Raw genomic sequence first — 15,126 nt, 5'->3', positions numbered from 1 at the left:
CTGTGATATTGGCACTGATGTTGCCAAGTCAAATGTCGGCGTTCAGGGTAAGTACTGTGGAAAGTGAAGGAGTGCTAAAAGCACATTCAGTGTTGTCACTATGTCTTACACCTATTCCCCCACGAGCCTTAATAGTTTCTACAATAGAACAGTATTTCTGCAATTTAGCGCAGTGATGTCTGGAAAATTCCCATTGCTTTTGAAGTAAATGTATCTCCTTTTGCCATGAAAATCACAAAAAACGTCAAGAATGTCCTGGAAATGTTTCCTTTCTAAATATCCCTAAAATGGAGAAATGGTTTGAACACCAGTAGGGGTAGGATGGTAACAAATTAGCTAATAGAAACATTTAATGTCTTGTCGTAGGCAAAACCCTTTTTCTCACGCAGCATCCTAGAGTTGTCCTCTCTGTTAGGTTTTTCCCTCTGTAGCTCATTGAATCTTCATTGTGCTCCATGGACTGAGCTGCTCTCCTTGTAGTTCTTCCAGAGCAAAGCCAAGAGATTCACGTCTCTTTTTTTTTATAGCTTTCTGGTAATTCTGAGAGGAGAATGTCTTAGAGAATACATCAGTGAGGAACGCAGCCATGATCTGCAAATCCTGAGTTCAAACACCAGTACTGCTACTCACATTGGTCACGAATGCCTTTTCTCCATCTAAACCTCATACTAACCTATCTCTTATCTTCCAGAGCTGAATATTGGCATTAGCAAACGGCTGAAAAACACTGAAATCCAGGAGGTAGAAGATTGCACTTTTGAATGCATTCTGTCCCATGAAAGCATTGATGAGTTCAAGTGGACACTGAATGGAAGCAGAGTGGAAAGTGGTGGGCGATTTAAAGCTTCTAACGTGGGTTGGTAAGAGACTCTCCTTATCAAAAGTGTGACTCCTACTGACTCTGGGGAAGTCGTTTTTATTGCCCGTGGTCTAACCTCCAAAGCCTCTCTGTCTGTGAAAGGTAATGAGATGGGAGAGATTCTGGGGTCTGATTCCTTCAACTGTCTTCTGATAAGATTGTCATGAGAGCTAACTCATAATATGGTTAAAGTGAATAGCAACCTTCTACTTGAACCTTGAAGCACTGAGAATTTCTCTTAAAAATAAGTAAAAGGAGGAACCATTTTACACAAATGTGAGAAATACCCAAAGCACTGGGGTAGTGTTGGCAATGAGCATCTCACTACAGCTTGTTCCATTACCAGTAAATCAGGAATGATCTGTTGAGGCAACTGTGGGAGCAAATATCCTCTAAGTATAAGCTGAAGGGATGGCCTTCACATCATCTAGCTGTACAACAAATTCCTATCTAGAACATGTGCATCTGAGAGCATCATCTGAGGCTCCCAGTGTGATCAGTGGAGAGAAGGAAGAGGCAGTTTTCAGACATGGTTCATCATCCTCAATGGGGTAGATTTAAGAGAGAATTAATGGTGCCTGGAATTCTATTGTCTGTACTTTACAGATTACTGCTGGCTGTAGGATGGCGTCTGTTGCAAGTGCCTCTCTAACTTATGTCCAGCATGTAGATGCGTGTATTTTGAGAGAGGCATCCTACCCTAAGTGTATGTTACTCAAAAAGCATGTTTTCTTTCAGAAAAACCTACTGAGGTAACAAAACAGCTGGAGGATAAGACAGCAGCAGCAGGGCAGGACATCAGCCTGAGCCGTGAGCTGTCGAAACCAGATGTGAACATCAGGTGGTACAAGGATGGCAAAGCAATCAGAAAAAGCCAGAAGTACGATTTGCAGCAGGAGGGAACTGGGGCCATTCTGATCATCCATGACTCTACCGCCAAGGACAGCGGGGAGTACACCTGTGAGACAGAGGACTCTGAAACAAAAGCCAGGGTCACTGTGCAAGGTGAGTTGAAAAGCACACTGGGGATGGCATGTAGAGAAGTCGAGGTAAATATCTGCAGCCTGTGGGTGATGTTTTTCTCTTCTGTTTCCTTGAGCGGGATCAATTCTTAGTTTTCAGAAAATATGGTGGATTAAAATATTTTAGTTAAAATAATCTCTAAACTGAATGATAAATGGCATGAGAAAGCAAAGCTGAGAACTAAGCTCCAGAAGAGAAAACAAAGTCAAGTATGGCATATTTAGAGACAGGTGAAGAACCCTTGAGCGCACTGAGGAGTACTAGCATACTCTGGAATGTCTCTTGGGCTCCCTACAGCACACATACTTGCTCTGGGGCATGTCTGGATGTCTGTAGAGCTAATTGCAGGGCCCTGAGAAACCTCTGGGGCACATTAGGGGGCACTGGTTTCCATGTGAGTGTTTCCAGCTTCTCAGAAGTCAACAGTGAAGCCTTTGGAGACCCCTTGGGAAGATTCAGTGGGGCCCTAGAGTGATGTAGCAGCTTGTGTTGGTTGCATCTGCTTGGCAGGGAAGCGTTTTCCCTGGTGGGAGCTGACTGACTGGGAGGTTATTCCCTTGGTTTAATGAATTTAATTACCTGGATTATAATTAAATAACACTGTTCAGCGTTCAATCAAGATTATATTTTTCCAAAGTACTGCAGTCGTGCATCTGTAGCAGCTTTCCTAAAATATATCGAGTTTATTCAAAATTCCAGTGATGCTCCTAAAGCACTTGAAGTGCATTTGAGGTGGCGAGTGACAAAACAGCTCTGAGAGAATCATCATCAAATCAGAACATTGGAACGGTAACTAATAGCAGAGATTCTGATAAGAATATTTAAATTTTCAAATTGCCTTTTTCTAAAGTTGTATTTCACCAAGTTTCATCAATATGCACACTGAAGAGCTGACTTGCTGTTTCTTTTTATAAAAAATCATGTGTTACAATTGAGAGCAGAAGTTATAGGATGGAACATTCTCCAAGTAAAGTGCAAAAAACATTTCTTCACAGTTCCAATTAATGTCTTATGTTTTGTTCAGACTCACTAAATGATGTATTTCAGGGTACATCACATGGGAATATAAGAAGACTATTCAGAACAGGAGCTGCAGAGAAAGATGAACAGCAAGTGAAGGTAAGGCCGGGAACCAAGGACACAGCTTTTGTGTCACTCAGCCACCTGTGGCAGAGGTCAGGATTTCAGCAGGGATTTCTGCAGACGTTCCTTGAACACCCCCAGGGTGGGTGACTCCACCACCTCCCTGGGCAGTCCATTCCAGTGCCTGGCCACCCTTTCTGAGGAGTAATATTTCCTAATGTCCAGCCTGAACCTCTCCTGCCGCAGCTTGAAAACATTCCCTCTAGTTCTATCAGTAATGACACGAGAGAAGAGGCCGACCCCCAGCTCACTGCAACCTCCCTTCAGGAAGTTATAGAGAGCAATGAGGTTTCCCCTGAGCCACCTCTTCTCCAGGCTGGACATTCCCATCTCCTGCAGCCTCTCCTCATATGGCCCCATTGTGCTCCAGACCCCTCACCAGCTTTGTTGCCCTTCTTTGAACACGTTCCAATGCCTCAGTTTCTTTTTCTCAGTGAGGGGCCACAAACTGGACACAGAATTCGAGTTGTGGCCTCACCAGTGCTGAGTACAGGGGGACAGTCACCTCTCTGCTCCTGCTGGCGTCACTGTTTCTGATGCAAAATGTATGTAAGTGTCACATGTGTGACATCCTTTTTGATGGAGTTCTGTGACTGGAGTTCAATGGATTTGAGAGCTTACTTGAAGCCTGTGGGCATCACCCAGGAGTTGGGGTGAGAGGATGAGGCGTAGGAACAGGAACCTCTTTGGTCGTTATTAACTCCCAACTTTTTGGTCAGGAATCTCTGTGTGTTTCTTTATCATGTAAAGAACAGAGTCATTGTGCAGCTTGTGAATGAACTGATTCACGCCTGCTGATTGTTGCTGTTCTCTACAGGGAGCTGCAATGGAAATGGACACTTGTGGTCCACTGTCCAGCCCCCTCCCGTGTTGGATTTTCTGGGCTTTGAGACACGTCTTCCAGATGCACTTTGTGTTATTTCTGATGTGTTGACCTGTTGAGCTCCAGCCCCAAAGGAGGATTCAAGTACTACCATTGGGAATGTAGTATTTCTTGCTAAACAGAATTCGTGTGCACCCTTGTCTTTCGTCTGCACAAAGGATCTTGTAATCATCTCTGTCTGCGTTTCTTTTAGACCCAGAGATGGAGCAGAGAGGAACACAGACTTGGGTGAATCTTCATTCAGGAGCAGGGACACGTCATGCTCATCTGAGGTGTCTGGCTGACAGCAAGAGCAGAGAGGTAAGTTTCATAGGGTCGCGTGCCCATTTTATTTTATTTTTCATTCATGATGCATAGAGGCGTTCCCCAGACAAAGTGAGCATTTCTCAACTGGACTTTCTAGAAATGAGCTAGGCAGTGAAAATGGGTTTGAAGCATTCCTAAGAGCCCCGCAAGAGAATGCTGAGAGTTAATCTGGCACCCTCCTTTGGAAACGTCCGTTGTCTGTCAGCTCTTCAGCTGTGCCCTAACACCTCCCATTGCGCTGCCACACCAGGATAGAATTCCAAGCCCACACTGAGTCCTGGAATGTTGTGGTGCCGTGTTGGAATCAGATGTGACCACGTGGTCTTGGCTCCCCGCCTTGTGGGGGGTCATGGTGGACCAGGCTGTTGGCCGTTGGTGATGTCATAAGCGGCTGGAATGAGGGGAGGAGCGGTGCGTTCTGTGTTCCTTTGTGGGTGAGCTAGTGGTCGGAGTGGTTGGTTGTCTTGTTGTTCTTGTGCCTTTTGTGCCGTTAGTTAGTTAGTTTTGTTAGTTAGTTAGTTTTGTTAGTTAGTTAGTGTTGTTAGTTAGCGTTGTTAGTTAGTTACTGTTGTTAGTTAGTGCCGTTAGTTAGTTAGTTCCGTTAGTTAGTTAGTGCCTTTAGTTAGTTAGTGCCGTTAGTTAGTTAGTGCCTTTAGTTAGTGGCTTTAGTTAGTATCTTTAGTGCTTTTTCTTCTCACCGTCGTGTGCAGCAGCTTGTAGGTAAGCTGAGCTGACGTGGGATGGATGGGTGGGCAGTGAGGTGTTGAGAACTGCTGGCTGTTTGAGCTCACAGCACCGTATTGCTTACTCTTGACCATCAGACGTAATTTTCCCCAGTATACACGTTCCAAAGGGGGTATCAGTAAAGTTGGCACCTGTCCCGTGCTTCTTCCATCGTCTTTGCTCAGTAGTGGAAGCATTGTAAAGTTGCTGGGCGGACAGGCATCACGTAGCCTGAGACTCAGCATATCTTGCAGCAAGTGGGTGGGACAGTTGTGCTGTGTGTGTTATTCCATGACTGTCTTAGCCCTGCTCACTGACCTGCTCTTTCTCTCTCCTCTCCTCACCCTCCGCCCACTGCCTCGGTGCAGCTTTTGCTCTCATTTCATTCGAGCAAAGCGACAAGGAACTGCTGCAGATAGCTTGAGGTGATCTCACTGCCAGGTACGTGCCGTGTTTTGTCCCCCCGCATGGTTTTGCCGCAGGGTATGCGCGGGTTGCTCTGAAGAAGTCTGTCCATACTGTGCTGTGTGAATAGAGAAAACAGAAGTGTGTTTCTGCTCTGTTCCAGCTGTTCACACTTGCTGTGATGGGTGCTGCGTGCAGTGGGATCAGCCGTGAGCCTGAGTTGGCGGCGACGGAGGTACAGTATGAAGCTCTGGCCGGTCTTTTTTCCCTGTGATGAGCCATTAGAAGGAGCTGCAGGTGTACTCTCCTGCAGGAAAGAATGGGCCAAAAAGGGCCTGGCCACTTGTCTGTGCCAGTGCCATTGCTGATTAGTCTGGGTAGAGAGAGATGCATCTTTGCATGGCCTGGCTATGCACGCCAGAAAGGGAAATAACTGTGATGAGACGTGCAGCTCCTTCTGAAGTGCTCCTGATAAGGACGGAGCGCATTTGCTGCAGCTTTCTTTGCAGATGTGCTCCTCACCTTGAAATCCTCCTGGTTTGTCCTCAGTGCCCTGACCACGGCCTGTGCTCTGTTTTGCAGGCTGATAACATGCGGGAGCCGCAGCTGGTGCGTGCTATGTCATCTTTAAACGTACCAGCGATTGCGGCAGCCCATGTTATTAGGAGCCACGTCGCCCAGGGGCCGGATGAGCTCTCTCTGGAGGTAAGCAGTTCCAGGTGTTCCTTGTTGTTGTGCACAGAATTAGTATAGAGTGTGAACGCCTCGGGAATACTCTCATATTTTGTGTCGTAGAAGAAGGCTTTTGTTTTAGCTGTGCTGAAGCTGGGATTGATGTTTCAATCTTTTGCAGGTTGGAGACATCGTGTGCATTGTTGATATGCCACCAAAGGAGATGAGCCCCTTTTGGAGAGGCAAGCGTGGCTTTGAGGTAGGCACACATTTTTGACTAGAGAGCACAGCTTCAGTAGAGTCGGGAATCTCCGGTTGGAGCTGCTCTGTCTGCACAGGATGGCTTCTGGATGCAAACAGTTGCCCTGTGTCAGTGTCAGAGGACCTTCCCTTTGGCTCTGGGCTTGGGCTAATGCCCACCTGTCTTTTTGTTCTTATTACAGGTTGGTTTTTTCCCTGGTGAGTGCGTGGAAGTCATCAGGGGAAAACTGCCCGAGTCCATCCTACATTCATTGCCAAAGCCAGGTGCGTATTTTACATTTGACAATGCGGGTTAGTAAAATGGGGTCTGAACGTGGCTTTCAGGGGGTTCATTAATGCCCGAGTTGAGCAAGCTTAGAAAGAGAACTGCATTAAGCTCCTTGGGCATCTCCAGGGATGGGGAAAATCCGTTCTTGCGTGTCTTTGTTTGGAACATGCTTTCTGTTGTTACGTGTTCTGTTGAATGTATTGCACTCGGCCTCGTCCAACCGAGCCAGGGCTGAAATGAACTTGTTTTTTTGTTTTGTTGCGCAGAGCCAAAGAAACGGGGCAAGTTCATCTCCTGCCTTCGTTCCCTGTTGAAGGCCTGCCCCAGGAGAGCGAAGCAGCCTGAGCCTCCAACATTCTCGGGATCCATGTCCCTGCTTGACATCGTTGAGAGGTATTTAGCCAACAGGACTTGAGGGCTGAGCTGTAGGAATGGAAGCATCCTCTGCTGTTTGAAACAGAGCGCTTTTCTAAGCTGTGTTTCAGCAGAAACCAGGCATTGCCAGGAACAGGCAACTATTGGCAAGGGTTCGGTGCAGCTCTTCCCTCACCCTGCACCACGACTGACAGCATGCTCTGTTTTCTCTGCAGAATGAGTTCTTCCAGTAAGAGGGCAGAGTCAGCAGCTTGCAGTTGGCGTTCCTGCTTCTGCCTGGGCAAACCATCCCCTGTGGCCAAACACCAACTGCAGAGCAGTGCCAGGGAGCCCTCTGAAGCTGAAGTCTTGGTCCTGGCAGGTAAGGGTGCAAATCCAGCTTTCAAATCACTGCTTGTCAGCAACACAGGTAGAATTCATGCTTTCAGTGGGCTTGTACATCCTTCTGGCATTCAAGCCTGTGCCTGACATCTTCAGTTGACCCCTGTCTTTCCCAAATGAGTCTCTTGTCAACACAAGAGCTGGACCTGCACGAGGATCACTTTCAAGACAGTGACACTGTTGCTAGAAGCCTATTTGCTTCTGCCCACCATCACTGCATAGCCAAATGTCAAGAACCTGTTTCATGATTCATCTTGTGAAACTTTGACACTAACTGCTGTGCGTCTACTCCTTCCTAGGTGACCCGAGCCCTTGTATATCTCCAAGACGCCAGGCATGTTACGATGCAGCATCCTGTGATTCCATCAATGAAGAACTGTTACTAAGCACAGGATGCTGCAGTTCAGATGAAAGCCTTCCGTATAACATCAGTTATAAAGAGAAGAATGCCATAATCGTTGAAGCTCTCGTTCATCCCATACCTGTTGAAGCTGCTGACCTGAGCCTGCCAGACTCCTCAGGCACCAGCCTGAACCGAGTGCCTTTCGAGGACAGCCCAGCCCAAGCACAGCACGAGTGCCCCGACAGCAGCACAACCATGCAGGCTCAGGTCAGCATTACAGAGGAGAAGCCAAACATCTTGGAGGGGGAGGTAGAATCAGGCCAAGAGTCCCAGGCTCCGGGCAACAGCACGACTTCTGAGACACTCTCGTCAGACAACAGAGAATGAGTCCCATCTTTCCTCCAGACCTCACACCCCCTCCTTTTTCCTATTGAATAAAGGCACGCTCGTGCTCAATCAATGCCTTGACTGAATTCTGAGTTTTCATTCGCAGAGATTGGGATGAGTACAAGAAACAGCAAGACAGCTCAGCTTGCAACGCTCTGGCTGTGGGGTGCATGCAGGGACACTGTAACCATACAGGGAAAGGCTTCCACTGCTTCCTCAAGCTGTAGTCCAGCCCTGCTACTGCTCTGTGGCACAAAGCCCTGAGGGATGTTCCATATTGTTAACCTAAGTGAAGCCAGCTTCATGCACTGTGTTTTGTTGTTGCTGGGTGAGAGGGGGATGCACGTTGGTGAGAAGATGAGCATTGCTGGATCTGCCACGAGTGTCCCTTCTGCCTCTAAGAATACGTCCTAAGTAGGATGTGAACACTGCTGGCACTTCCTCATTGCACGTGCTTGGAGGATCTTCAGTTCTTGCACATTTCAGGATGTCTGTCAGTGACTACGAGGAAATTCTCAAGTACTAGGAATTCCATGAAACAGTTGGAACGGGTAAGTGTCATCTTTGTACAGAAACAGCACGCCTAACAGTCTGTCTCACCACTCTAGAATTAATCTGAGAATAGATTAACAGCTCTTGTCAGTTCTCTAAGTCAGGTTTCATTTGTATAAATTTGAAATTCGTTTTTTAAACCAGTTGGAAATTGTAATATTATATTAGAGAAGAATTCACACTCAACTTTAAGCATCTGTGTTTTGATTTGTAGGTGGTTTTGCCAAGGTAAAACTCGGGCGGCATCTTCTGTCTGGTGAAAAAGTTGCACTAAAAATCATGGAGAAAGTTACTGTAGGGGTAAGCCAAAAGGCATTTAAATATGAGAATATCTTCTGTTGGAGTTGTGGAGTTCTCAAGAACACGGGGGCAGGTGGGATGGTACATACGAATGCAGCCTACTGGTCCCATTGCGTTTTGAAAGATGCTGTAGAGCTGGAAAAAGTTTAACAGAGCACCACAAATCTTGTTGCTGGTTGTTCAGAGGGCAGTATTCTCTGGCTTTAAAATGGAGGAAGTTATTACATCATTACATTACATTACATTATTGTTACATTATTACAGCAACTTTACCAAAATGCCAATGAAAATGCTGAATGTTTTACTTTTCATTTTTCACAGCTCTGTTTCAGAATTTCTATGGGAGTGATGTCAGTCATTGCTGAGTTGATGTTGAATTGTGTACTGTCCCATATGTGCTTGTTCTGTTCCACAGCAGTCAGATGTGGTACCTGGTATGTCACAGTAGTTAGCGATTTCATCGCTTGCTTTTATGGTCTCTTAAGGATGACTTGCCTCATGCTAAAACAGAAATTGATGCCATGAAGAACTGAAGTCATCAACATGTTTGCCCATTGGATCACGTAAGAGAGACATCAAAGAAATATTTATAGTCATAGAGGTAAGAAATAGTTTCTGCTTTCTGTGCTGTCTTTCTTACTTATCTTTCTCTGATACTCTCTAAATGCATTTTCAGATAACCTTATCTTACAGGGAAGCTGTTTGATTGCATTGTTTCTAAGGACCGCCTTTTGGAAGAGGAAGCTCCAGTCTTTTTTTGACAGACTGTTTCAGCAATTGCTTCTGTTCACAGTCAGGGTTATGCCCAGAGACCTCAAACCAGTGAGCCTGAACTGCAGTCAGTCTTCCATAAATAATAATGAATGTGTTTTTATTTTTCTGTTGGCAGAGAGAGTTACAGTACTCCACTCCATTCCAGTGGACTGCAGGAGAGAACTGAAGGGGGGAGAAGTAACACAAAGTAGAACTCATGGGTTGAGATAGAATTATGTACTGAGATAGAGTAAAGAATAATAGTTATGATGAATGCAAAAGCAATTGCTCACCACCTACCAATCAGTGTCCAGTTAGCCTCCTAGTAGTGGAAGAGATTTACATGAAGTTATACCCCCTTCAAAACTCCTTCCACAATATGTCATATAGTATGGAATATCCTTTGGCCAGTTTAAGTCAGCTGTCCTAGTTCTGTTCCTTCTCACTTCCTTGGGCTCTCAGCTGAGATTGACTGTGGCTCTGTACAACGCTGCCTGGCAGCAACTGTAAGCATCACTGCGCTATCTCCATTGCTTCTCTAGAATGAAAACGTAGTATTATATCAGACACTGAAGAAGATAATTCAGTCCCAGCTGAAACTCAGACAATAACTTGTGCTTAGGATTCTTTCCCTACAGGAAATGTTAGATATTTATTGCTATGTGGTACTGTGTTCTGTAGCTGAGCTGGATTTTGTTATCCTTGAAGAAGTATCTTCCTCTGAAAGGGGAGTAAAACATGATGCTCCTAATGAGCGGAGCAGAGACACAGATCTGATCTGAGTGTTGGTTTCACATTTTTGTGATGCTCTTTGCTGCAGTTTGTATCTAGAGAGAAGCCCTTGTGGTGTCAGTCTGTTGTGTAACCTGCTCTAGTTTTGTGCCTCAAGGAAGAGTGATCCTTTAAACAAATGGTGGCTGTACAGAGGGTATGGGGTGAGATGCATTCCTCTGGCCCCATGCAATGGATTTTCTGTCACAAAGATCATTCTCCCCAGCTTCTCTTCTCTGAGTGGGAGCTTCAGCCCCCTGCACAGGCTGGAGGTCATCCATAGAACTTGCTTCAGAGTTTGTTTCAGGTTGTTATCCTTCCTGGCCAAAAACCAGATACAGTATTGTAGATGTGGTGCAATGAGTGTTGAAGCAGGAATGACTTGTCCTGGTCTGGTTGTGCTGCTTTTTAATGCAGCTGATGATCTTGTTGTACTTCTTTTCTGTCAGAGCACACTGCTGGCTTGCATTCAGCCTGTGGTCTCTCACCACTTGTCCTCCTAGTCCCCAGGTCCTTTCCAACAGATACAAGCTAGTATTTCCCACCTGGGATATTGGAAGATGGGAACTTGCCAGCAGTCAGTGAAGACCTCTGAGACAGCGAGAGCGAGCGAGTTTTGAGTAGACTGGGAACCACTGTCCACAGCAGGAAAGAAGAGAAGAGAAAAGATGTTTCCTTGGGCATTTGGGTGGAAATCATTCCTGACTGCTTTCTCATCCACCGGGAAAATCTGCTGATTGACAATTTGAAGCTGATAGACTTTGGACTCTGTGCAAAGCCAAAGGTAAGAGGATGTGTTAAATCAAATACAATGTGCCCCCAAGTAATGCATGTTTGACCACCGTATGCAACAGGGGCTTGTCCAAACAAACTCCTTAAAATCAAGCTGTTTCTGTGGCTGACATGTCATTGCATCTTGTTTGGATTGGCCTGAACTGTATGAGAGTGGTTAACAGATTGCTCAGAAGCACAGGTAGATTATTTTCTCTAGCTAGACTCCCTGTTTTCATAGTCTAAGCTGTAGATAATCTTGTAGGTATATCACCTGTCTTATGCAAGGGTCTGTAATAGGAGCATGGGGTTGGTGTGCCTAAGGAACCCTCTAAGGAACTGCATGTAGGATGAGATTGTGGATAGAATAAAATGACTTTTGCAGGTGACGTACAAATCCTGTGATTGCATATGCTTGAACTGAATTGTTTCTTGATCTTCAAACTGATTTCCAGAATCCTTTATTAACATGTAAGATGGGTGCTGGTAAGAAAGAATGGGAAGACTGCCTTACTGATTCCAAGAGAATTACTTGTCCTCAAATGATTTTTCCTGGCCAAAGTTAGAGCCTCTCACAGGTAATCGAGACCAACAGGCTGTTGTTGCACAATCAACAGGCACAATCTAGATGATCAGCTGAGGAAAATAAAGCATCATGCCAAGGGTACTAGATAAGTGAGCAGCTTGAGATCTGCACATTTATGTGATACTCATGGTCTTAGACAATATTTGTTTAGTGAGGTCACATTGAATGAAAACAAAATCTACGATTAATGAAAATATACAAAGGAGAAGAAGCCTCTGAGGCTTCTGAAGTGTTATGACCAGAAGACATAAACTCTGTTTTTGAAAGAGCAATTTGCTCTGTTAATTATCCATCATTTTTGTGCAGTCTATTTTGTCAGACTTGTCTTTAGCTTCCAAGTTGTATGTGAAGACTTGTTTGCACTGTAATGCACAATGTACGAAAAATTGAGAGATGAAAATGTGAAGAGTTTTTCTATCTTTGATTTCATGTCTGGAATTTTGGAACCCACTACTTGCAGTTGTTAATCTGTCCAAACTGGTCTGGTTTGCAATGCCCTCATACTTCTTGAAAAGCTCTGCTGTTAAAGGCAGAACAATTCCTACAAGTGCCATGGCCCCACTGTTGTTCTAATTCTTGTTTCTTTGTTTTCCACACGCTGCTTTTCAAGCCTCCTTTTTCTTTACAGTCCAAGTGAGAATTGCACTGTGAGGTGTCTGAACCTTGTTGTGCCTCTACATAAAGAGAACAGCAGCAAAGCCTGACAGGTGACTGTGCTGACAGCTCTCGTAGCCAGTAACACGTAACTGTGCTAAATCCCTTGTGATGGCTTTGATTTAATTTTTGCCAGTGAAATCCTTGTAAAAGGAACTGCAGCAGTGTGATGAGCTAAGGTGAAGATGCTGGTTTTAGTAGTGCTCTAAGCTGAGTGGAAGGGCAATTGAATGAGGGTTATATGCTTTCTGTGGACAATAAGGTTGTGGTGCTGTTGGGGTGGGTCCAGAGGAGGGGCCACTGTGATGATCAGAGGGTTGGAGCAGCTCTCCTATGAGGAAAGGCTGGATTGTGGCTCTGGGCAGCCTGGTCTGGTGGTTGGTGACCCTGCACATAGCAGGGGGTTGGAACTGGATGATCTTTGAGATCCTTTTCAACCCAGGCCATTCTATGGCTGTACAGTTCCATACTGGAACAAATATAAAATGCTAACTATGTAAAACATGGAGTCAAACCTGTGTGATTTGTCCACACCAGGAGGTGATTAGAAAACAATTTTTTAAGCTACAAAGCTGCTTGCATGAAAGGAAGAGAAAATAAAACTACAAGAAAAAGGGAAAACCTTTCTTCCTGAAAATAGGAAGAATAATGGACCTGACATGAAATTTGGGTGAAGCTGCCTGATTTTATGAAGCTATTCCCATTATTTTCTTGGTGCTGTGTTTCCCAAATGAGTGGTTTCTGGCTGTGCTGCAGCACCAGTCTGCATGTGAACATCAGCTCTATTCACCATCTGGGAAGATTAGGACTTCCCTTCTCCCACCAGCACCACTGAATTACAGTTACTCAGTGGTTAAACAAAGGAATCCTTAAGGAAGGGTTTACAGCTGTCGTGTTATCTGAAGTGCTTGGGGCATTCTGATGCTATTAAGCTCTATGTATTAACAAGTTCAAAAAGAAAAGGTAGGCATCTGATTGTTGTGCCAGTTTCTAAGTGATTTGGAAAGCTGTACCACCCAACCACTCCTTCTGTTTGATGGAGGTGACAAAGCTCAGTTTAATTTCTGACTGCTGTTTAAATTCTGAAGCTCGAGCTGGTTCCTGGAGCAGAAAAAGCTCGGAAGCTGTCCCTCCTACAAGCAGGCACCTCTGAGCAAAATATGACATCTCGTTTTCTGATGGTAAGGTCAGGAGATCTGATTCCAGCGTCTAGCTTTCGGCTTCATGCTATGTTAGTGGGACCTTTGGCATCTAGCACTGACCAACAGCAACTGACAGGCTGGTAACAGTGCACCCCAAAACAGTTATGCGTCTATTTATGTTATGAGGGAAAATTGCATTGCATTGAGATTTCCTATTTTTACACTTTGCAGATCTAACTAGCTGCTGGATGAATCCTGTACGCCTTGTTCACACCATTTTCAATGAGCTGGATGAGTCTGTTGTTGGCATTTTAATACCATTGACCAGGCAGGCAATATGTATGGAGTATTTGGCTCTCTCTACAGTCATGAATGTTTGAGTATCTTCAACATGTGGCTCATTGCTTCCATTTCAGGCTGCCCAGAGAAGCTGTGGGTGCCTGTCCTTGGTGTTGAAGGCGAGGTTGGATGGGTGATGGGCAGCCTGAGCTGGTTAGTGGGCAGCAAGCCCATGGCAGGGTGTTTAGAACTTAATGATCTTGAAGGTTTCTTCCAACCCAAGCCCTCCCGTGATCCTATGATTCTGTGATTTCATTCAGGTTTATTAAGATGAGTTCTCCTAAATGCGCTGTTCTCCATATGATTATAATTGGAGTCTAGATGGGTGACTGAAACCAGACACCAAACTTTCTGATGGCCAAAATGAAATGAAATCAATCCTTTACTGTGTCAGTAGTCTGTAACTAGAGCCCATCAGGTAATTCCCAGCCTCCTGCCTGTATCAGTGGCTGCACATAGTGAAAAAGTCTGATGGGATTTTAACCTCTAAAATGCTCTAAAGCAACCAGAGGGTGAATATATTCACTATGCAAATACCTGCAGGAATAAGCTTGTCATGTATGTCCTCAGGTAGCACAGTAGTTAATGGTGGGACTCAGTAGGTCATGCTGAAAGTTGAGTCTGCTGATCTTGAAGGTCTTTTCCAGCCTAAATGACCTTATGCTAATATTTCTGTATTTATTTCTGTTCAGCTCCCAGAAAACCTCCCACCCAGCCCCCAGCTGACCCCGTGGTGAAAAATAAAACAGAAACCTCAGTGACACTGGCATGGTCCCCTCCGAAGATGCAACGCCCCATTCCAATCGATGGCTACATTGTGGAAGGCAATAAACTAACTGGCTTCACATGGGTGAGGTGCCACGAGTCTCATGTCCCCATCCCAGAGTTCACGGTGAGCAATCTGTCTGAAGAGGCTGATGATCAGTTCCGAGTGTCTGCAGTCAATGCGCATGGACAGAGCCCGTCTCTGGAATTCCCAGGGAGCGTGCACCTTGGTAAGCACAAAAACCCCAATGGAAATGGGTCAGTGTGAGCTGAGCAGCTGTGTTGGTTCCCTAAAGATGTTTCCTTTGACTTTAAGGATAGTAGTGCATTAACACACCAAAGGCTTTCCTTTATTACTAGTTCTCCTGTCAACCTCCAGCTACCACTAAAGTGATACAAGTTCTGTTTCTGTGACAGAGACATGAATATTATTATCTTTTGATATCACACATGTGCAAGAGGCA

At 45.2% G+C, this 15,126-nt stretch overlaps 1 protein-coding gene and 1 long non-coding RNA gene across 2 annotated transcripts; both read left to right on the top strand.

The window, feature by feature from the left end:
* The first annotated feature begins 1,305 nt into the window (after nucleotides 1-1,305).
* Nucleotides 1,306-5,574, top strand: LOC146755519 (uncharacterized). The gene is made up of 5 exons (XR_014938017.1): nucleotides 1,306-1,864; nucleotides 2,930-3,001; nucleotides 4,102-4,208; nucleotides 5,306-5,378; nucleotides 5,506-5,574. It is a non-coding gene; the product is annotated as an uncharacterized LOC146755519 (long non-coding RNA).
* A 628-nt stretch (nucleotides 5,575-6,202) lies between these two features.
* Nucleotides 6,203-7,386, top strand: LOC146755518 (rho GTPase-activating protein 33-like). The gene is made up of 4 exons (XM_085525525.1): nucleotides 6,203-6,273; nucleotides 6,458-6,539; nucleotides 6,810-6,936; nucleotides 7,134-7,386. The coding sequence occupies exons 1-4, from the start codon at nucleotides 6,223-6,225 to the stop codon at nucleotides 7,384-7,386; spliced, it is 513 nt and encodes a 170-aa protein (XP_085381651.1). The 5' UTR covers nucleotides 6,203-6,222.
* The last annotated feature ends 7,740 nt before the right edge of the window (nucleotides 7,387-15,126 follow it).

The sequence above is a fragment of the Coturnix japonica genome, chromosome 32, assembly GCF_054131305.1.
Source record: "Coturnix japonica strain WE chromosome 32, WE-NBRP24, whole genome shotgun sequence".
Taxonomy (NCBI): Eukaryota; Metazoa; Chordata; class Aves; order Galliformes; family Phasianidae; genus Coturnix; species Coturnix japonica.
This window is presented reverse-complemented; position numbering and strand designations above follow the sequence as displayed.

Coding starts and splice junctions, on each gene's coding strand:
- LOC146755518 (XM_085525525.1), top strand. CDS start 6,223: ATGCCACCAAAGGAGATGAGCCCCTTTTGGAGAGGCAAGCGTGGCTTT. Junction 6,274..6,457: donor GAGGCAAGCGTGGCTTTGAG/GTAGGCACACAT, acceptor TTCTTATTACAG/GTTGGTTTTTTCCCTGGTGA. Junction 6,540..6,809: donor ACATTCATTGCCAAAGCCAG/GTGCGTATTTTA, acceptor TTTGTTGCGCAG/AGCCAAAGAAACGGGGCAAG.